The sequence below is a fragment of the Anser anser genome, assembly GCF_964211835.1.
Source record: "Anser anser genome assembly, chromosome: Z".
Lineage (NCBI taxonomy): Eukaryota > Metazoa > Chordata > Aves > Anseriformes > Anatidae > Anser > Anser anser.
The window spans coordinates 63618251-63641272 of NC_139723.1; the positions used below are offsets into that span (position 1 = coordinate 63618251).

The following is a 23022-nucleotide window of genomic DNA, read 5'->3' on the forward strand; positions in this document are numbered from 1 at the left end:
GAGAGAGGTGTGGATTTTGGAACCTAAAAGGAATAAAAGGAAGACAGGATCATACAGTCACTTCATTAAGTGCTTTGACTGAGATAATCAGCAAGTACGTGATAAACAGAGCAAGTATTTAAAAATAAGTATTTTTAGGTGAAGTTAAACTTAACTAATTTTTTCAGATCATCTTTGACTTTTAGAAAAAACACTCAATACTAGTCATAATTTTGCTGTTCTAAAGAATAGATTGCTTGGCAACTTGTTCACATTTGGAAAAAAATAAAACAGGGAATAGGCATCTTCCCTGCTTAGAATGAGACACTTGGAATTTGTCTCTAATGAGTTTCTGTAGCAAAATAAGGCTTCCTCACTAGGCACAATCATTTTTAGCAACCCTCTTTGTAACATTTCTTAGCACTGCTCTTTCATTACCCTCTTTATTGGATTTAAATTTTCATTTGCTTCCTTGTACATCTCCATACAGAAATAACCCCATCTTCTTACCACTTCTCACCCCATCAACCAAATCCATTTCACCTTCTTCATCTCTAAGTTACTAATTTTTGCCTTCTACATGAGAAAATACTTTTTATTCTAGTGGCCTTGGCACTTGTCATTCCTTTTATTTCCAGCTTAAACCCGACAAAGCCCTTAATAGAACATTAAGAAATTGCCCATTAACAATCAGTTTTGAGAGCTTTTACATTTAACTCTCAGAAATAGATGCCTTGAAGTAAATCACTAGCGCAACCTCGACTGCAGATGCCTTAATGCTGAAGACATGCTTCCACCAGCACAGCAGAAGTATCTGAACTTACATATGGAGTGAGTAGAATGAACCGGGCTGGAAAAACATGCATTTTGTCACTACCATCACCAACTGCAGTTCCTTCCAGATTGCTGCAGCTGCATGCTATGTTTCAAAAAGAATCATTGGTCCACATCACAAGATGAGAATTGGATTATTTTATTTGTGTCAAGGAACTGAATTAGACTCCCAGAAAGGTAAACAAATTAATTTTATATTCATAAGTAACAAATCAATTTGTATCATCCCACTGAGCACTGCAGGAACTATAAAGCCTCTTTAATTCACTTTGAGTATGCCATTACCATGCCAGCAAGTCCCTCCCTTTTAATAACTTACAGCCTAGTAAGCACTATTGGATTTAGGAAGCAGTGGTTGCATCTATATTGAGCCATAACTGAAAGCGACAGATCTCCGTTCCCCTGATTGTTCACAGCACACATATGCAAAATAGGTTATGAAACTCATCCTAGCACAGGACCCCCAGATCCCATCCCTCCGTAGCAGTTTGCAAGAGAAATCGTTCAAGGCACACCCAGGACATCATGCAAAATGCTGTGCCTCAGGGATGGACCCTGTCTGCAGCAGAGGAAGAGCCATGCCAGGACTAGGCTGTCTCACCGATAAGCAGCTCACAGGGAAGGTGACGGTGCTGGAAGCACAACCCATCGGTACTACCCATTGGTATTGCTTTCTGAATAAAGCAGCATCTCTTCACTGACTACTCATGTCCTAGCTTTGGTTGCACTGGTAACGGCAGAGTCACATGTCAGTTGTACTGGAACCCGAATATCAACTGGTTTGCAAACACCACTTTAAATTGTAATTTAGACATCAAAAAGGCACCTAACAATGACGGTTGTTCTGGCTAGGTTAGCAGGCAGGTACCAGGTATTTACCCAAGTGGAAGTTACTTTACTTCTTGGAAGTGCAATTACCAGACAGAATCCAGTCTCAGGAAACCACTCAGCGTTTTGACAAACTGAGAAACAAAATGCACAGCAGTCTGCACAGAAGATTTTTTTTTCCAAGTTTCTGTGGACCTGATAAAGCTAGAATTTTCTGTTTTTTTCTGCTTCACTAGGAATTAGACTTACCTATGTTAAAGCCTGTATTTAATCATTCAAAAATATTCAAGCAATAAATTCATGCCATCATAGAGAGGAAACATCTAATCAAAGACCAGGAACCAGTGCTAGTTAGTTATCTCAGTATTACCTCTTTTTATGAACAGGAGTTGTTTTCCTCACATGGTGCCCGAATAAACTGGTAGGGTTCAATCCACTCAAAACTCACATATGAACCAAGTACAAAAGCTTCCTTCCCTCACTCCTTTGCATAAATGTTAGAATAGATACTTAACACTAGGAATAAAAAGTCTTACTGTTTCCATATCCTTGAAATAAACAGTGGTCAGAAACAAGTAGGTTTACTATTTTATATTATTATTATACTATTTCTTCTATGAAGAGAAACTGAGGGAGTTGGGGTTGTTCAGCCTGGAGAAGAGAAGGCTCCAGGAAGACCTTACAGTGGCCTTCCAGTGCCTAAAGGGGTCCTGCAGAAAAGCTGGGGAGGGACTCTTTATCAGGGAGCATAGGGACAGGACAAGGAGTAGAGAGTTTAAACTAAAACAGGATAGATTTAGCTTAGATATAAGGAAGACATTTTTCACTCAGAGGACAGGGAGGCACTGGCACAGGTTGCCCAGCGAAGCTGTGGATGCCCCGTCCCTGACTGGATGGGGTTTTGGGCAACCTGGTCTGGTGGGAGGTGTCCCTGCCCATGGCAGGGGGTTGGAACTGGGTGGTCTTTAAGGTCCCTTCTAATCCAAACCATTCTGTGTTTCTATGATTACTTACTTACAGAATGCTTGCCATTGCAAGTCACTTTTAAAGAAGCTGTATTTAAAAACATTTTACTCACATATGCAAAACATAGTATAGTCTTATCCAACTGAAGCACACAGTGCTCACATGTTCACATCCAAAAGAGGTTTAACTGAAGCAGAAAATACAAGTCCACGTAGCAAAAACTGGCATTTCTTGATCTCTAACAGGTTTTGTGTTTAGAAAGTGTACATACTATGCAATAGAACTACTTCACGTGGTAAAATTCTTTAGAAGAGAATTCTATAAGCACTTAGTGCAGTTCAGTACCATACTTAACTGCAAAAAAACCTCAGTGTTTATATGCAAATGAAGATGAATATTTCTTTACAAAGGCAAACATCATATATATGACTCAATTATTTAGAACAAACTTTTGTATTTCCCTGTTAAAGCTTCAAGTATCAATTTTAATCAATATTTAATATTCAATAAAATTAATATTCAGTATTTAATTGTCTTACACTTAATCATGACCACTAACTCCCCAAACCTCTGACATACAACCATATTAGTTCAACAGTAAAATTCTATTTTATTTTTTAACTTGACTTCATTAAGACGTCAGGTGACATAAGCAGGTCACCATGACAGTGAAGTTTCAGTTAAGATTAACTGCTGTTGTGCCATTCTGGCTAGGGATATTTCTTGCTCAAGACAAGAAGTTCAAAAAGACAACACTTCTTCCCAAGCACTGTCAATCATTTCATGGTAGGAACCCAATTCCTGCCTATGTCTAGATGCAGAGTTCTTGATGTCTGAGCAGCAAGTTTGCTAAATCAGACACAGATTTAGGAAAGAATGAAATTCCGTTACGTTTTCCAGAAGAACATGAACAAATATTGGCATGGAAGAAACATATACTGGGATGCTGACAAAGCATTTGGAAAACAGCATTCAGAACGTGAAAATAATTTAAATGAGAAGAAATTGTTCCTGTCTAATTGCAGATTATCTGTCACTTATACTCACACAAAAGTCAATGGAAAATACAGCTGGTGCAAAAGCAGTTTCAAAGTCAATTGGCCAAGTAGCTGCTTAGAGCCCCAGTTATGGTATGGCATAATTTGACAACAAAGCTACATAGAATACATATGCTTATTTTTGTTGGCATAGAGAACACTTTGTACCCTAAGATCACCCTACAAGGCAGCATAGTCCACAGTGAATCACATGTTGGAGAAAACACATATACTGGTTTCACCAGTATAACGCAGAATATTCTTTTACATTTTTGTACAGTCAAGCCAGGGCTAGCAGACTGTTGGAAATGAACAAGCACAAGTAGGAATTGTGAGAACACATGTCAAAGATGATTTATTTCACCAACACTTCACCGTAAAGTGTTGACCATTAAAATGTCATTCTTCAGTTTTCAAAACTCAAGGAAGATTTCCTTATATATCCTGCTACAAGAATAGCTCCAAGATTAACTATGGGTTCAAGACTATAACATACTGCTTACAGAACAAGTAATTTAAAAACATTTTAAAAATTCTAAAACCTTGACTGTATTATGCTATTTCTTTTACTAAAAAAGACACCATGAAAGGAAGAAAAATGCCACTGCTCAACATGCTGAGAGACTCAAACTGGTGGACAGCCTCAGAAAAAACCTTCCAGACTTCAGCTTCAAAACTGAGGAACAAACTAGGACATTTCAATGCTTCCTGCCAGGGTAAACATACACTGCTGTAGAAAAAGGTAGGCCTAACCGACCTGCAATGACACTGTGCTTGAGCCAACTCCTGTATTTTTACAGCTGTGTAGTAGCTCAGTTAAAATGCTCACCTGGCACACTGCATAGTCAAGCATTTGTGTCACAGTAGAGGCAACAAGAAAAAGCAGTCCCCATCTTCTGTTGTTCCCTCTTTTTGGTGGCTAGCTCAGTGAAAACTTAATGATCAAGATATTGACATAGAATAAAGACACGAGACGGACAAAGCAATGCATGTGGATTGCTTGCAAGTACTTGGAGGAGTAAGAAGAACCTGAGAGGAACTACCTATTTCAATCTCTTCCTTGTTCAAGTAAAGCTATTACTCAAAACCAGTCACACTCATTTCTTAAGTTAGCTCACTTGGTATCTGTAGCTGGGGAAAAAAAAAATCATGACAAGATACTGGAAATGTCAATATATGCTTGTATCTGGCAATCCAGCATGACCTATTGAATGCTTAAACAGCGTCTGCCTAGACTAAATTTTTTTTAATGATGACTGGCATTCACCACTACCTGCCACCAGAAATGTGTGTCAAAATGTAGTGTCTTGCCAGAAGCACATTTGTGAGGCAGTTCCAGAAAAATCAATACTATATTCAAACATTGTTCGAATACTTTGCAGAATGGAGCAGATGACACAACGCTACCACCAGGACACTGTGTAGATGCAACAAAGGCCAACAGTGCATATACAAGACTGCATGTGGCATAAAATCACAGCTCCCTCTGGCACCCCTTCCCCTCCAACTTGTCTTGAACATAATGCTAATTTTGGTGGATCCCGAACTGCCCAGCCTTGGGAAAAATAGAAGTCAAGATACTCACAACAGAATCAAGAAAAGAAACCTATATTCACAGCTAGGTCTAAAATTCTATATTTACTAGTGCCATGCTTTCACACCCACTGCACCTCATTTGTGTCTGGACACATTTCAAACAGCTTTGCAGTGAGACCAGCATGAAAACCATGCTCTTGCAGAACCTTCTACAGATGTCTTCCACGTAAGTAAGGACTTGAAATACACATTTCAACCTAACATGGTATCTTAGGAATAAAAAAAAAAAAGAGTAGGGACCAAATTCTCTTATTTTTACTTATTAGCAAGTAATACAGGATAGTTTGTTTCTTTGTTCGTAGTTACAGTTTCCTGCTACTAAGACTATAACCACACACAGGGAAGCCTGAGACTTCTCTCTTTAAAAAGTGCGGGTTTGTCTCGGATACAAAAGGTACACTATTAAAACCCAAGCACACTGAATTTCTGCATAAATACATGCCTATAGTGATGTGAGTTGCAGGTATAGCCCTAGTCTCAGTGGGTAACTCTATACCACACTCACACCCTTGACTCTTAGAACTTCTTTAAGAGTGACCATCCCTTGATACTCATTTTAGGCCTTAGCAACTTCAAAATTAAAGATATCTAAACAAATGGAAGAGCTAGGTTTCTAATCTGCACATAATGTTTGCACTGTTTAAATGGTCACTGATCTGGAATACACTAGAAAATCATGGGCTTAATTAAAATCACGTTCCAGGGGCCTACACTAATGAGAAACTAGTAGTAAATCAGTGCTGCATCGCTAGATCATGTCTTCTCTTTGTAGTATGCTAATGCATAGGCATAGACTTGGAAGGCTGTGATTTAAAGAGTGATCAGCTATGAGCTTTACATCAAATTGCAGTCTTAAGAGTCAATCACAAAGAGAAAATGTTTTCCAACAAAATTTCCATAAACACGATACCTGATTTCAACTTATGTTATTAATTAGCAAGCATAAACCGTCTCATGCCACTTAGGGTGTCATTGTTTCCCCTGGTTAGAAGTGACGGCCTGCTACAGTACTTCAGTCTATAACAGTCTCTATGGTTTCAAGACTGCATATTTCCTCAAGTACCGGCATGACATCCAGCCATGAGCCCTGCAAGATGACAGGAGTTGTGGTTGGGAGGGAGACTGTGCAAGAAGACAAAGAAAACATTCGTCTGATGTTTGCTTGGAGACATTGAGATAAAAATAATCTCAGCATAATGAATGAGAATGATTTACGTATTTTTCAGCAGAACTAGGACTTCACCCAAAGAGCTGGTCAATACAATCTACAATGCACGGCAATATTGAAACAGATCAAATGTTCAAAAAAAAACCTTAAGTTATTACAAACACCTTTACTGAATCAATATGGAGGTCATCCCCCATGGCATTCAGGATACTCGGTTATGTTCTGACAAGCCAGAAGAGCTGTTTTAAATTTCTCATGCTAATTTCACGCTCATAAAACTACTGTGATAGAGGATAACTTAAGCAGGTAGAAGTCTCCATGCCTTACTGCCTCACAAAGTAGTTTATTAACCATTTCAAGCTGATTTACATACAGCCCATCTGTCTAGATATTTATACCTTACCAATTTTTACAGACGATCAAGTTTTGTGGGTGTTCCCTATAGCAAGTGATGTTGATCTGTTTCTGCTACGCTCTACACACTGCTACAGAAAACACCACAAACTACCTTGCTGCCACTGCTTTCCCACAATGAGCATCTCATTTTGCACTTGAAATGGCAAGATGACCAGGAATTGCAGTAACACTGAAATACCACCAAGAAGTCACACCTTCTGCTCTTTTATCTGCAATATTTCTGTGTCAGGAGAAGCACAGATGATGGAACTGTTGCTAAGGTGAGGTTTTGGAAGAGCTATCTGCATGGGAGTGAAGAAGGCTGAAGAACTCAAGTGAGGTCAAATTCAATGGTTAACAATGCTTCTGGCTCCTAACAGCTTTATATTGCTCATCGCCCAGCTAGAGAAAGGAAATCGAAAACTTATAGGATAAGAGTTTGGTTTGGAAACACCTGAAAAAAAAAGCAAGAAGTCAACAAAACCCAGTTTCCACAGCAAGTTTTTCATGTCCTCAACTAATGCATATTATCAGATTCTAAGGCTTCAGACTGGCTTTGTAAAAGTTATTACATTACATCCGGAAGTTCATAATTCTCAGTTCCTCTATATATCATAGTACCCTCCCTTCAAAACGGGACTTTGCCTTAAGGAAATGTGTTTGACCAACCCTCCATACCTCAACAAGGGTAGGAGCTAAGAGTGGACCAACCAGAAACAGCCATTTTCCCCTAACTGTCAAAAATTAAAATACTTATTTCCAGGCAACCATGATGCAAATAGGTACATCTTAAAATATTCATCTTCCACAGTATTCTCTAGCCAGCTTAAGAACTCCAGTATTGTAATTCTGCCATCTCAAACTGACACATACCATAACCATCTCTGCAAAGACAACATACTAAATATAGTCCAACAAAAGTGAAGCTGAAGTCTTTATAAAGACACCTTGATTAACGTGACATGACAGAGACAAGCAGATCTAAAGAAACTTTTACCTTGTAATTCCACATCATTCAGCAAGAGTGAAGGGAAAAGACAGTTAAATGAATTTGGATTCCTGTCCACAACACAAAAGGCCAAAAAGGAAAGTAGCTACAGAGAAACTACTCATCAATAAACTGGGAATTAATCCCAGAGATTATGTTTTACAGAACAGCAAACTCTCTACCAGAATTCATGGCTGCGCAGCTTCCATACTGCTTCCAGCATCGACTGCATTTCACTCCAGCCTCAGCAATGAAAGCATCATAGCCTACAAATACTAACCTCCAATTCCCCTGCCATCAACTGAAGTAAAAGCAGTACCAATGACCGGTAAAATAAGGTAATTTAACTGGTCAATGTATACATTAATCTGGGCTACCAATACGCGTTCTGAGTATGTTTACTTAACTGTTTCTTCAGGATTTTTAATATAATCAAATCCCTGCTCAAAGATGCCATTGTACAATACTGGCAATGTTTTTATTTCTCAATACTGGCAACACAAAAGAGACACAGCACAAACTAGCACAGAACATACTGATGGAGGACAAAGTAGAAGACAGTGAGAGAGAGCAGCAGGCAGAGGAACAAGAGTGGACATCCTACACCAGAGCCTCAGGCTTGATTCATTTACCTTCTCCCATAAGACAAGAGGAACACCCACATATACACGAGATACAGCACTAAGAAGAGCGGCTCCTCAACTACTGCACCCTATAAACTGTTCTGAAGCTTCAAGTTTCTCAGAACAAGTAATTAGCTGCCGTACAGCTTCAGAGACCAGGTCACCTAGAGCTCAGTATCCACCGCATACACTGCATAATTACTTTGTGTGCTGGATGGCACACAGTGAGCTGAGCAGGCTGAACTATACTGGCAGAACAGTGAATTCTTCGCTACAACACGCATGACTAAGAAAGCTACTGCCGGTTAGGTAAGCCAGTAAGTATTGCTCCACAGTCCCACACTTCCTTTGTTCTGACCACTGGAATCGGTAAACTCTCCACCAGCCAGGCACTACAAGTTCACCACACAAGCTCATGCTGGACAGCAGTATCATTAAATACAGAATATTATACACAGACCCTCGTGTGGTCAAGTACATGAATAATCAGTCACTTGCAACTTGCTACTAGAGGGCTCAATTTTAAGACCTTAGTAGAATATCAGAAGAGTACTTTTTATAACTGCAGTGTTAAGAGTCTAGCACGTGCTGGTCTCAAAGCAGCCTGAAATCCATGGGCAACAGCATTTAGATGCCAATTCAAGATCGCTTTTGGAAGAGGACCTCTGCTCTGAATATTAGCAAGTGTCCAATACACAACTGCAGACCTCAGAGTTGGTGCTGGGTCTGCTCACTCACACTTACATAGCAGGGAGCCTACCGGTAACACACACCCACATTCCTGTTTTTGTCTATCTGTTAAAAGATGTTCTGCAAAGGAACTCTACATTGCCATGCCCCAGTGTGTACCATCTAAAGAGTCTTCAGAGTATGTGCCAGCAAATTTTGTCTTCTTCATCTCAGTGTGCCAAGATACTACTCAGAAGTCATCACACAAACAACTTCACATTCCTTCTCCAAGTAATTTTTATAGTCCTTCAGTATTTAGGGTTATTACCACTCCCTCTACAGATAAGGGTTTGTACTGTTCATTAGAGAACTGCTGCATAAGAACACCACTGCACTAGAACAGCAGCAGTAGTGAGTTTATGAAATTGAGAGGTCTTCTGTTTTTTGTTTGTTTAGTTTTGTTTTAAGTCCAGAGTTTGTATCCAGAAATGCTCGGTTTAGTTCCGGAGAAAGTACAAAGTTTATTACTCTACAACCATTCTCAATATTTGCAATGAGTTACACCTAAATGACAAATCTACAAACAGTACTGATTTTAAATAAATGTTTTCCATTACGTGAATTTAAAAAGCTAAATAATCCTATCTGCTTAGCAGTTTCAATAATATAGAAACCCCAAACACCATCCTATCATTTAGACTTTTGGCAGGTTTTTGAAACACGCTACCACTTCCCTGAAAACGTAGACAGCAACTGCAAGCTTAGGTTTATTCTGCCTGGATGTATCATTTATTTATTTTAAATGGAAACGAATACAGGAGGAAACCAAGATCTAGTGACTAAAAAGAAGTCGTTCCTTCCTACATCTTGTACAGGGAGCGTGCTCCAGCGACTAGGACAGCGGCAGGGATGCAGCTGTTGCCTCCCTCCCAGCAAATCACTACACTGGAGAACACCAAGCGCCTTTAACAGCTTGAGGAAAGAAGCACTCGCAGTTCCACATTACCGACTTCACATTCAAATTCCTGAACGACCGAAACACAAAGGGCTCGAGCGGTAACCATTATACCCTGAACTATGTGGCAGCATTTAGAAAGCCAGCGCCTTGGTCGCGCACTGAAAGCCTGCCTCTACCTTGCAGTTAGCCAAATCACATCGGGCCTCCGTTGCCTTTGCACATGGACGAGCTTCCACCCCGTTCAGAGGCTATGGGGCAAGCACAGCAGTAGGGTCTCCGTTTCATCGCCTCACTACACCGATCGCTGAGAACACAACTGCGGAAAGTTTTCGCGGGTACCTACGTTACGCCTCCTGAATTAGACGGAATCAGGCTCATCGCAAAGGTCTTACTGCTTCCAGTCTCCTTAAAATCGAGACCTCGGGCGCGCGTCCCGGTTTAGCTGGGCGACCCGCCGTAAGGGGTTGGGGGGGTGGGGGGGGTGTTTCTGCGTTGCTCTACCGGGCAACCGGCACGCGTCCGCCCCGCGGAGACCCGTGAGGAGTTAAAACCAGCCCTCCCCGGGCTCCAGCTCCACCCGGCCACGCCGCAGCCGCCTCCCCGCCGGGGGAAGGAAGGTGCCGGGCTCCCGGCGGCCGCGACCCCCGGGCCGCGATCCCCGGGCCGCGCAGCGCTGCCCCCCGCCGCCGCCCCCGCCCCGCCGCAGCCCCCCGGATCCTTACCCCATGGCGGCGCCGGGCACCGGCGGTGCCTCGCGGGCCGCTCCTCGCCTCGCCGCGCCTCGCAGGCCCGGGGGGGGGGCGGGCGGAGGGAGGGGGGGGGACAGCGGCGGCTCGCAGCCGAGCGGGGCCGCCCGCGCCCTAGGGAGCGCCCCCCGCGGGCCGGGCTCCCATGGCCGCCCGCAGGCAGCGGCTCCGGGGGCAGACGGGTCCCCTCCTCCCTCCGGCGCTCGCCTGCCTTCTCCGCGAGGGGCTGTCGGCCGGCGGCTGCGGCGCTGTCGGCCGGCGGCTCAGGGACGGGGGCAGGCGGTGGGCGCAGGGCTCCGCGCCGCCGCTCTGGCTAGCAGCAGCCCCGCCGGCAGCGCGGCGGGCAGCGGCGCATGTTCCCGAGGAGGCAGGGCGAGCCGCGGCACCGGCATCGGGCTCCCGGCGTGCGGCGGCCGGAGGACGAGGAGGAGGAGGAGGAGGAGGCGGCGGCGGCGGCTGGCAGCGGCGGGGGGCTGCGGCCGCGCGTCCCCCGCGGGCACCGGGGTGCCGCCGCTCCGCCCGCCCGCCCGCCCGCCCCCGGCTGCGGAGGTGCGGGGCGCCGCGGTGGTGGTGGAGGTGGCGGTGGTGAAGGTGGTGGCGGTGGTGGGTCCGCCGGCGGCCGTCACGCCTCCTGCTGCGGCGAGCGGGCGGGCATCGCGCTGGGTCGGCCGGTCGGTGGGTGCCGGCGGGAGGGGCGGCGCGGAGCCCGCGATGCTCTGCGGCGGGGCCGCGGGCTCAGCCCCGCCGGTGGGGTGGGGTGGGAGGGAGGGAGAGAGAGAGATGAGGTGGGAGGGATGCGGGGAGGGAAGGAGGGAGGGAGCGAGCACCGCGTCAGGCGGTGCCCGGCTGCTCCGCCGCTGCCTGCAGCAGCCCGCACCCCCCCCTCACGGCCCGTCCCGTCCCGCCGGTGCCGGTAACGGGCGCTGACAGGAGCCCGGCCCCGCCCCTGCGGCGCCGCCCCGCCGCTCCCCTCCGCGGCACCCGCCCGCTCTGCCTCCATCCGCCGCCCGGCCGCCCTTAAATAGCCCATCACGTCACCGCGCTCCCCTACGCACCGACGTCACGCACCGCTCCCGGCGCTGACGTCACCGCCGTGCGGGGGATGACGTCAGAGCGGCCCGCCGGGCCGGAAGCGCTGCTATAATAGGGAAGGGCGGCGGGGCGGGGGAGAAGATGGCTGCCTCCGTGCGCCAGCTGCGGGCGCCGCCGCCCCCGGCGAGGGAGAGGGGGAGGCGCGGGCGGGCGGGCGGGCGGCCGCCGCAGCGGGGCGAGAGGACGGAGGGGGCGGGCGGCGGCGGCGGCGGCCGGCGGCGGGGTGTGAGCGAGCCGCTGGGTGTCAGCCCCCTGTGGAAATGGAAGGAGACCCGAGCTCCGCCAGTGGATGTGGTGCGGCAGGGCACGGCCCGGGTGGCGCCGCTGCAGTCGTTGGTGTTGGTCTCTCCTGAGACGGAGCCTCTCCCAGCTGGGGTGCAGGGTTTTCCCAACCATCTGACCTCCCAGGGTAAAGACAAGCGCTTTCACGAGCGTTGTCAACTCATACATGCACGTCTTTCACAGGTCCTCGCCTCAGCGTTTTCGCCGGTAGAAATAATCCCGTATCGAAGGGGAAAGATGGAGACAACAAATCAGAGAACAAATGGAATCTCCAAACAAACCCAAGCATGAGAAGCCTACCGTGAATCATCCACACCAGCAGCAGCGAGGTGTTGTGCGGATTGCCTCGCAAGGGAGAAAATAACAGCTTCCTCAGTTTCACGTTTCTCACGTGCTATCTTAAAACCTAAAGTGAAGGCACCGAGCTACAAAAAGTTTAGTCGTCTTGTAGTGGCATCAGTCTGAGGTTTAATGTGTGCAACACTCAACATGCACAGTTACAGCTAGGCTGCTTTACTCTTCTGGACTGCTGTTGTCATTTGGGGGGGTTCACATGCTCAGTCTGAGAGAGATGAAACTCTACGCATCGCCCACCAAAAACCAAACTAGGTATACAGGTTTCCAGCAGCAAGCCTGTTCGTGGCAGTCTCCACTGTTGTTAGGGGAAAAACAAAGATCCACGCTGGTTTTTTTCTTCCACATTGTAACAGTGAAGAGTGAAACAGACTACGATAAAAAATAGTTCAGTCTAGACAAATGTAAACAGCACACGCCTTATAAATATTTTCCTTGATGTCAAGGAGCTAGAAGCCTAGATTGATGAGCTTCTAAAAGGCCCACATGATATTTTGCGTGCAGTAACAGCAGGTCAAGAGCAAAGAAACTGAGGCTCTAAATCCATATACGAGCAACTGTTGCATCAGTTTTATTCTTTCAGCTCAAGCTCGCACACTAATGAAAACGCTTTAGTATTTCACTATACCCAAAGTATTTTGTTTAGATATCACAGAGATGGCTCCATCTGTCTCTGCCTTTCAACTCGTTCGCATATTTGGCTTGCATGAAGTATGATGTTTTCCCACTGCATGGGTGCAAAAACAGAATTCACTGAGACTGAAGATAAAAGAAAAAAAAATATAAAAGAAACCAAACAGACACTGAGACCCAGGGGAAAAAAAATGCATGTGCACTTGAGAAACAGAGGTGTGAACAGATTCAGGGACAAAGCAAAACTGCCATCTCCAGAACAACCCTGTGTGGGAATACCAAGAATGTATTTATACTGACTTGTGAATTGCCCTATATGTTTCATGCTCCTCTGTAAATAACAATATGTGGGGACAGGTAAGATCCTGGGTAGTGTAACAAGAGCTATAGTATCCTTTTCTTCTCCTCCTTTGTCTTCTCTTTCTCCCCCTTCATCTTCTCCTTCTTATTTTTCTTCTCCTTATTCTTAGTTCTTCTTTTAAACAGTGTTAATTTATTGTTACAATTAAGCATAGCAGCTCCACGTAATTTCTTGCTTCCCTTCCGTATTTATTGTTATTGTTCTTCAGGTCTGACTAAGCTATCTCTAAGCCTTAAGCTTCCTCTCAATTACATGCTTTTACAATTTTGATAAGTTTCCAGGTTGATTTGGTTGAGTTAACATTATTTGTCTGGTGGAAAAAGCCTTTGTTTATGCTTGCCAAGCTAACTGAAATCACTTCTCCGTCTTGCCATTCCACAAATTAATGTAAGAAAACATGGTGACATCCATCAGCTAAAGCTGAACTGTACATGCAGATATAAAGACAGCAAGCTAGGAGATTAAATGCAGCATACTGTGCCATTAACAGAAGCGATACACAATCATCTTATCTTGAAGACTGAAGAAATACAGTGCAGTGAAATTCGATGGTGATAGCTAGAGGTTCAGCTTTGCCATTGCTTTAGAACCTTTTCTTTGTCTGGAGCACTGGTGGAGGTGGTCTTAAGCTGCAGAGCACACGCTGCCTGCTGGAAACTACGAGCAGGTCAGTGGCTGTAACGTTCTGTAAGGAATGCCACCATCAAACAAGAGATGGATGGCTTCAGGCAGGGCAAAGCACAGGATGGTGCAGGAGAAAGCCTGTTGGCTGCTGCTGTGAAGCAGCGTATTCCTGGCATGTGTGTTCATAGCCAGTGACTGAGCTGCCAAGCCCTTTTCTGACACCCTTGCCCTAAACGGCCAACCAGCTGGGGCAACACCTGTAAACTTGGCAGCAGCATCAATACCTCTGAGAGGAGTGTTGGTTGAACCTCCCAGTGGGATACCTGCAGATGGAAAAAAAAAAAAAAAACAGGTGGCTGTGCCATCCCAATCCCTAGGCTGCTGAGCACCAACATGGCCACTGGCCTGGCCAAAGTCCCAGAACAGCAGCAGAACAGGGCTGGAAAAACAAGGAGCAACACAAGGGTCTATGTTTTCACTAACCCTGCATGGTACCTCTGTTTTCCCCATGCAAAACCAGATCTCTACAGGTAGATCACACATTGGTTATGAGCTACCATCCTTATGAAAAAGATAAAGAGAGACAGGGAAATTCCATTTGAAAGATTTGATATGCAATCCCTTGTTCAGCGCCAGCCAGCACTTTGAAAAGAAAGGAATTGTAGCTGCACCAAAACCAGACAAACAATAAGGACGTTTAGGGAACCTGAGCACTGTTATTCAAGAGTAGAAAAATAAAACTTGGCTTGTTTGGTCTATCAAACTAAAATGTGAAACAACATACTATTATGCTTTCCAAACGTTCTGGCTGAGGCCAACACAAACAACGGAGCAAAAGATATTAAAGGGCGAAAGAATAAAGGGTATAAACTTTCTATTGATAATTTCTCCTGGCAATCCAAAGGTTGATTTTCAAGGAGCTGGTAGCTTCAAGAGCAGCCATCCAAACTAAATTCAAAAACCAGGTGCAAAAGAGACAATGACTGAAGAGTCATCACAGGATGCGGGTGGCAGCCCTCGCTGCCTCCACGTGGGAGAGGCGAAGGTAGCTGGAGGGAGACACACTCCGGTGGATCACAGCCTGCAGTCACCACTGCGACCGCGGCTCTGGGCTGCTCCCTTACATCAGCTGCTGTTTGGTTTAATGCCCGAAGAGTGTAAATTCCAAAATCCCTAAGGAGTGTTTATTCCCTTTGAAGATGAGGGAGCCAGCACCTCGCACTTTCCTCACTTCTTCTCATGCACTGCTGCTGTTCTGTGTCTCTTCCTTCCTCCTACTCTTTTATGCCTTTTCTTTGCCCTGCTTTCTCTTGTCTAATCACAAATCTTTCTCCCCACACACATGGTTCTTTCAGTGAGTGGGATCACTTCTCCATCATTTTCACTGGCAGGATCTGTATTTAATTTATAAATGAAATAGAGAAGAGAGGGGAAGAGAGTAAATGGCCTCTTCTTCCCTGAGCTCAAGGTTTCTGTCTGCATTTTCATTAGTCTAAAAAAATCCTCACTGTCATATCAGGTTTCTGGAAGAATTTATATTCACCTTTTTTTTTTTCTTCTGGAATAGATGAAGAAACTTAAGTGCTGCTTTATATTCAAGGAAATGTGGTACTGTGAAACTAGGACTAGTTTTGTTTTTGAAAGCAACTGCATGACATAATTCCCTCAGATGCCTTATGGTCCAATATTTCTAACTCAGTCCTGTTGCCAGTGAATGCTAGTTTTCCGGCACCCACTTCCAACATCTCATTGTTTTACCACCAGAAATAGATCACACATCTCCTACACAGTTCTGTGGCACTACACCCCTACAGGATTTTTTTTAAGATACTGAGCCCTGAGTAATGCTTTCATTTCTTAGTCAGATTTATCAGTGGCTGTAATTCCTTCCCATGTTTTTTCTGACCACAGGGAAAGCACAGTTTATGCCAGCAGACTGATTATGTCAGCTTGTCATTTCTGTCTAAGTACTCCAAGTTTATCTAGATACATTACTCAACTTGTTTCCCCAATTCCTTGCAGGTATTTTTGCAATTTCAGCTGAAGATGCTGAAAATACTGTAAAACAAACATAAAACAACAACATAAAGAAGAAGATGAATATTTTTTACTTATTAGTTTTGGAATATAGCAGTAATGGCATTGTGAATATGAAACCTCTCCAAGAACACTCCTTTCCTGGCAAAACTGTATTTGCAGACAAAAAGCCATCTTTTCTCTGTGGGTCACATCCGAGAAACCACATACTTTTAAAAAACCTTTTTCAGTAATATTTACATTACAGGCAATATGATCTGTGTTTACAGAAAGATTAAGTCATAGCAATCATATGGCATTTCTCTTTTTGATAGAGAAAAATATCAAACTCCTGCCAAAACAGACTAACTTGATTTCTAACAGAGCTCCTAACAAATACCAAATTTCATCCACGATTTCTGTGTCTGTTCTTCCTATTGCTCCCATCTTTGAAATAGTAGATTGGTATTATTAAGATTATTTCCCAGTGTCTGAAAGCTTGCAGTATATGAGGAACTCATTTACTACTGAGTATGACATTGCCTTAGAATAATTAGCTTCTGTTTCCAGCAATTCTTCTTTCCTGCTTATTTTTTAAAAATTCTTCTAGAAGTTCTAACAATGGAATCTCTCTGGAAATATTTGAAGAAACTGCCTAATTTTCTGCCTGAGTTTTCCTTCTTAGCGATGAGTTTTTCTGGGACTTTGAGAGTGGTATTTGGATAAATTTATTCTGTATTTCTGTATATCTTTCCATAAAGGACATCTGGCACTATTTACGTAGAGTTTCCATGCATCTGGACTTCAGCTGCTGCTAAGAACGAAGTCCTACACATTTGTTATCTTGTCCACATGAGAAAGTTTTGACCAAGCTTCCTTTGAGAACATCTCCATGCTGTGAAGAAATAGAAATAGAATAGAAATTTGGCCGTGAACATTCTGAATATCTTTTTTCCCCAGTTTTAATTCTTTTCCATTCCTCTGCCAAGGATTAGAAATTCCAGAAGTGAAGGTATACAGGAAAACTTCATCTTCTTCTTGTGTGTATACATAATGATGGAGTTATTACATGATTATATATATATATATATTGCACAGAATTCCCACCTCACTCGATGAATAGGACAGTTCTGCTATGAAGACAGATCTGCGAAGAAGGAAAACTTCCCTCTAAGAAGTCTTGCTTATTGCATTACTTGGAAAGTATGCCTTTCCTGGAGGAAACAGTCTTTACCTGCCTGGAAAAAAAGGCTTACAGTGTGAGGCTACAGAGCCATAGAAGAGCCACAGAAGCAGGTTTTAAGTGCAAATAGAGGAGAAATAAAGGAACAGAGAGGATGATTTTATAGTCATTGCAGCTAAATGCTGCTCCAGGAAACCTAACTCCTCCTTGCTACACTACCTGTGCAATTCTAGCTAAGGGGCTTCTTTAAAGTTGGCGTTTGTTCTATCCATCTCCTGGGAGACTAAAGATTTGGGGGATTGTAACAGTTACAGATTCACAGATTCACAGATTTCTCTAGGTTGGAAGAGACCTCAAGATCATCGAGTCCAACCTCCGACCTAACACTAAGTACTCCACTAAACCATATCCCTAAGCTCTACATCTAAACGTCTTTTAAAGACCTCCAGGGATGGTGACTCCACCACCTCCCTGGGCAGCCCGTTCCAATGCTTAATAACCCTTTCAGTAAAGAAGTACTTCCTAACATCCAACCTAAAACTCCCCTGTCGCAACTTTAGCCCATTCCCCCTCGTCCTGTCACCAGGCACGTGGGAGAATAGACCAACCCCCACCTCTCTACAGCCTCCTTTCAGGTAACTGTAGAGAGCGATGAGGTCGCCCCTGAGCCTCCTCTTCTCCAGGCTGAACAAGCCCAGCTCCCTCAGCCGCTCCTCGTAAGACTTGTTCTCCAGACCCCTCACAAGCTTGGTCGCCCTTCTCCGGACTCGCTCGAGCACGTCCATGTCCTTCCTGTAGCGAGGGGCCCAGAACTGAACACAGTACTCGAGGTGCGGCCTCACCAGAGCCGAGTACAGGGGCACAATCACTTCCCTCGACCTGCTGGCCACACCGCTTCTTATACAGGCCAGGATGCCGTTGGCCTTCTTGGCCACCTGAGCACACTGCTGGCTCATATTCAGCCGACTATCCACCAATACTCCCAGGTCCTTCTCGGCCAGGCAGCTTTCCAGCCACTCATCTCCCAGCCTGTAGCTCTGCTTGGGGTTGTTGCAGCCCAGGTGCAGGACCCGGCACTTGGCCTTGTTGAACTTCATGCAGTTGACCTCAGCCCATCGCTCCAGCCTATGCAGATCCTCCTGCAGAGCCTTCCTGCCCTCGGGCAGATCGACACACGCACTTAGCTTGGTGTCATCTGCAAACTTACTGAGGGTGCACTGGACGCCCTCATCCAGATCATCAATAAAGATATTAAAGAGGACCGGCCCCAGTACCGAGCCCTGGGGGACTCCACTAGTGACCGGCCTCCAACCAGATTTGACTCCATTCACCACAACTCTCTGGGCCCGGCCATCCAGCCAGTTTCTAACCCAGCGAAGCGTACGCCAGTCCAAGCCCCGAGCAGCCAGTTTCTCGAGGAGAATGTTGTGGGGAACGGTGTCAAAAGCCTTACTGAGGTCAAGGTAGACCACGTCCACAGCCTTTCCCTCATCCACCAAGCGCGTCACTTGGTCATAGAAGGAGATCAGGTTCGTCAAGCAGGACCTGCCTTTCATAAACCCATGCTGACTGGGCCTGATCGCCTGCTTGCCCTGCAAGTGCCGCGTGATGACCCTCAAGATAATCTGCTCCATGAGCTTCCCCGGCACTGAGGTCAAACTGACAGGCCTATAGTTCCCCGGGTCTGCCCTCCGGCCCTTCTTATAGATGGGCGTCACATTGGCTAGCCGCCAGTCAACCGGGACCTCCCCCGATAGCCAGGACTGCCGATAAATGATGGAAAGCGGCTCGGCCAGCTCCTCCGCCAGTTCTCTCAGTACCCAATTGGTGGTAGGATTGGTGTTAATAGGATTTCTGTTTGAACAGACTGAAAGATGTATTATTTCAACATAATGCATACACATAAAGTAGCTGAATTAAAATTACAGAAGCAACATCATTTCTGTCATTTCCCAACCTCCAAATGCCTGGCTTTACATTAAAATTCAATTGGCATAGTTTAGCATAGTTCTTTCTATGTCTATGATTTATGTAAAGGGGTTAAGGTTTTCCTTTTCACAAATCTGTGAAATACAGAATTCAGACTGGGACATTACCTTTCTCCTCTATCTCTGTTCCTATTTTCTGATGCATTCCATTTATTCTCTTTGTCTTTTCATCTTGATCCTGCTCATCTAATGACTTAACAAGCTCTGTAATAGCCCCATGTCAGCACCCGCTGTCTTGCCCCACCACCAACCAAGACACTTCCACCCTCATATTTCTTTCAAACAGTCTAATAAAAAAAAAAATAGTATTTTTTTTCCTCTCTTATTTCTAATTCCTCTTGCCTGCTGAGGGGGCCAAACACCTCATGGTGTCCTTTCAGCTACTCTGCCATGTCTTCTGTTAGCCACACTAGCAGCTCATGGGCTGGGCAGGGCAACCAGTGCAGCCTTCCATGCAGTCCCATCCAACATCCTCCGGCCTCATGGAAGGCCAGGAAGGGACAGGGTGCTGCTGCTGAGACACTGCATGATGTCCTGGGGTTGCATGCCTTTTGCTGGGTCTGTGTATAACCAGACATTTGGGCTCATAAGCTTGTTTGCCCATGTAACTGAGCCCTAAGCACTCAAAATCTGTTCAAACCACCAGGACAGAGTAATTTGAATCAATTTACTAAGTATTTAGCTTTCAGCCTTAAATCTCTTCAGATGCTGCTTGATATTGATTTTAGCCATATAAATGTAGATAATCCATTACCCATCAATTGACCAGTACATGTAGTCTGAAAGTTAAAACAGGTCAGAGTATCCTGACAGATGCCATGAGGTAGCATTCACCCCCCAACCCCCCCACCCCGTTGTCTACTGCAGTTAGTGCTTTTAATTTTAATTTATTTATTTTTAACAGATTCTCTTACTTCACAGGAACTACATAAACCTTAGGAAGCGTTCTTGTACACATCTCTGCCTTTGCCTTATGGAAAGCACCATAAAGGGCACAACTCCCGCTCTGAAAAATTAAGAAAAATCTGAGATGGAAAGTCAAATCTGATTTTCAGCATATTAATTAACTTAAAAATATCTATCCTCATACTTGTCACAGAAGGAAACCTAAAACTTATACTGAATGATACTGTGCAGGGACCTCAAGGTTAAACCATTTCAGACCTTGCGGTTCCACAGCTAAGTAAACTGTTTTTCTAAAAACTGAGCTATTCCCCTCAATCACCCAGACCACAACTCTGAGTATGTTCTAACAAAACAGGAAAACAGTCCTTTTTTGATCTTGACATCCACATAGTAACATACTTGATTTTTAACCATCAGCTTGAATTTCTTAAGGTTTAAGATTCTTTATTGTAGTTAAGAGCCTACGATAACTTCTGTGAGGTATTTCCAATGTGCACGCCAAAAGGTTTTTTTTTTTTTTCCAGTTGAATAAGGATATGAGGTAGCTTTTTGAAAAATTAGCTTCTGCAGATGTAGGTGGTGGGCTGGCCTTGGCTGGCAGATCCCCACCCAGCCACAGTTTCTGTCCCCCTCCTCAAAAGGACTGGGAACAAAATAAGATGAAATATCTATGCATCAGTATAAAGACAGGGTGGTCATTTACCAATTACCACCATTGGCAAACCACACTTTACTTGCAGAAAATTAATTTAATTTACTGACAGTTAAAAATAGAGTAGGATGATAAGAAACAAAGAGAAAAACCTAAACACATCTCCCTCTGCCTTTTTCCCAGACTTAACTTCACTCCTTTATCCCCCTCTCCCTTAAGCAGCACAAGGGTGTGGGAAATGGGGGTCTGTGGTCAGTCCGTAACAGTTTGTCTTGGCCACTTCTTCCTCCTCACACTCCTCCCCTATCTGATGGGAGCAGCCATAAAAGACAAGGTAGTTGTAACAGGAAAACACTGACAGAGAATATCTGCTGAAACACTGACAGAAGATGTCTGCCAGTCTGGGAGCTGCTAGGCTGGGAACCTGACCTAAAAGCCAGCCCTGTGAACCTGAAGCATCCTTGGGAAGCACAGCTGGCAGCTTTGAAGTGCAGCTGGGTACCTGAGAACCACAGACATCCTGAGATACCCTCAAGATGCACAAAACCAAGAAACCGCTTATTGTCCAGAGAGGTAAACAACAGTCAAAGGGTGGGAAACAGCCGGGGAAAGAGGGAATTAGCAAATTCAGCTGGAAGAATAGAAAAACTGGTTGGGAAAAGTAAATGTTTGTCTGAGAGAACAAAGAACATCCTCTATTGGCTGTCCTAGGTGAAAAAGAAGTTAGCAGCAGCTACTGGGTGTTTCAGGTGGTGGTGTCTGATGACCCCTTATGCCTCTACAATACAAAAATGACTTGATTTCTACCCAAAATGGTCCCTCTTTCAGAGACTTCTCCTTGCATGAACTTCTATCAGACCTCCTGGACAGACCGAAATTTCACTGGGGATGCTGGCTGACTTCAGGCTCTGTAATATGGATCATTTCTTACTTTGTCACCAATTGGCCCCATTCCTGGAAGGGTTTTGTGAGCATCGTGCTGGTAACACTTTGAATATATATACATGTATTCAAAAATATATTCACTGCTTATATATATAAGCACGCATATAAGCAAATAACCATGTTTGCTGCTTTAACAGTGGTCATTTGTGTAGTAACTTAAAATATCTATATACTTGCTTTCTGGTAGTAACTTTGTAGTAACCTGAAATATAAGCTTTTATTAGTAGGAACTTTTAAGAAAGAAATGCTAAGAAAGGCACACCCCACCCCGTGTCCTTGCGCATTGTGGGCTCCTGGCAGCCCACCCTCACAATCTGCACACCCTGGCAGGCTGGGTGACTCTTTCGGCCATGACTCTGCTCCTGCGGGGGCTCCTCTCCACGGGCTGCAGCTCCGGCCCGGGGCCTGCTCCTGCGGGGGCTCTCCATGGGCCGCAGCCTCCTCCAGGCCACATCCACCTGCTCCACCGGGGGCTCCTCCACGGGCTGCAGCGTGGAGATCTGCTCCGTGTGGGACCCGTGGGCTGCAGGGGGACAGCCTGCTCCACCAGGGGCCTCTCCACAGGCCGCAGGGGAACTGCTGCTGCCTGCCTGGAGCACCTCCTGCCCTCCTGCCGCACTCACCTGGGGGGCTGTGGGGCTGGTTCTGTTGCATCTTCCCTCTCTCCTCATGCTGCACCATTTCTCCCAGACTTCAGCAGGGAGCTGGCTGGAACTGGCAGTGTCTGGCTTGATGCAGCCTTGGCCTCTCTTCATAGGCACTGCTGCTGCAGGCCCCTTGCTGTTGGCATTAAAAATGATTGTGGTAGATCAAGGCAGAAAATTTAGTGTTTTAAAAGAGGGGTGGGAGGAAGACTAAGCACTGAGTTGCTGCTGCCAGCAGATGACCAGAGTGACAATACTGTGGACAAATTCATGGCCTCTGCCAGTACCTCCAGCATGCTGTATGTCCTCATGGTGAGCCTGGTGGCAGGCTGTGTGAAAGACGTGCTCTTTTTTTAAATAAACCGAGTGTTTCCTTAAGGACCTCCTTTAAAACTTTTTTTTTTTTTCCTTACGTTTTAAGTGTTTTATCTGGACACACTCAGAAGACTTTTTCCATAGTCAGAAAATTGTGTGGGATGAGGAGGACATATACTACATTTTTTAATAAATTTGAAGTCAGTGAATCATCCACAAGCAATAAAGCTCAGAGTCTT

The 23022-nt window shown here is 45.1% G+C and overlaps 2 protein-coding genes across 9 annotated transcripts in view; one reads left to right on the plus strand and one right to left on the minus strand.

Annotated features, from left to right (window-relative positions):
- HOMER1 (homer scaffold protein 1) overlaps positions 1–11866 on the minus strand; it is an 88010-nt gene extending 76144 nt beyond the window's left edge. The window contains exon 1 of one of the 4 annotated variants that reach the window (XM_083819064.1): positions 11844–11866. Coding sequence is in view for 3 of the 4 variants with exons in the window: in XM_083819061.1 (XP_083675187.1) it covers positions 10386–10420 (35 nt within the window). In the remaining variant the exon portion in view is untranslated. Of the gene's footprint in view, positions 1–10385; positions 10512–10764; positions 10898–11843 lie in introns of those variants that run through there. The other 3 variants (XM_083819062.1, XM_083819061.1, XM_083819063.1) reach the window with 3 other exon arrangements.
- Positions 10219–14776, plus strand: LOC310890253 (uncharacterized protein). 5 transcript variants are annotated; one of them, XR_014577132.1, is made up of 2 exons: positions 10219–10427; positions 12346–14776. XR_014577132.1 is itself a non-coding variant. In XM_083819065.1 (2 exons), the coding sequence occupies exons 1-2, from the start codon at positions 10768–10770 to the stop codon at positions 12451–12453; spliced, it is 678 nt and encodes a 225-aa protein (XP_083675191.1). In that variant the 5' UTR covers position 10767; the 3' UTR covers positions 12454–14776. The 5 variants fall into 5 exon arrangements, 1 of the variants encoding a protein (XP_083675191.1); XR_014577133.1 differs by having other exon boundaries at positions 10219–10377; XM_083819065.1 differs by lacking the exon at positions 10219–10427 and adding an exon at positions 10767–11337.
- The last annotated feature ends 8246 nt before the right edge of the window (positions 14777–23022 follow it).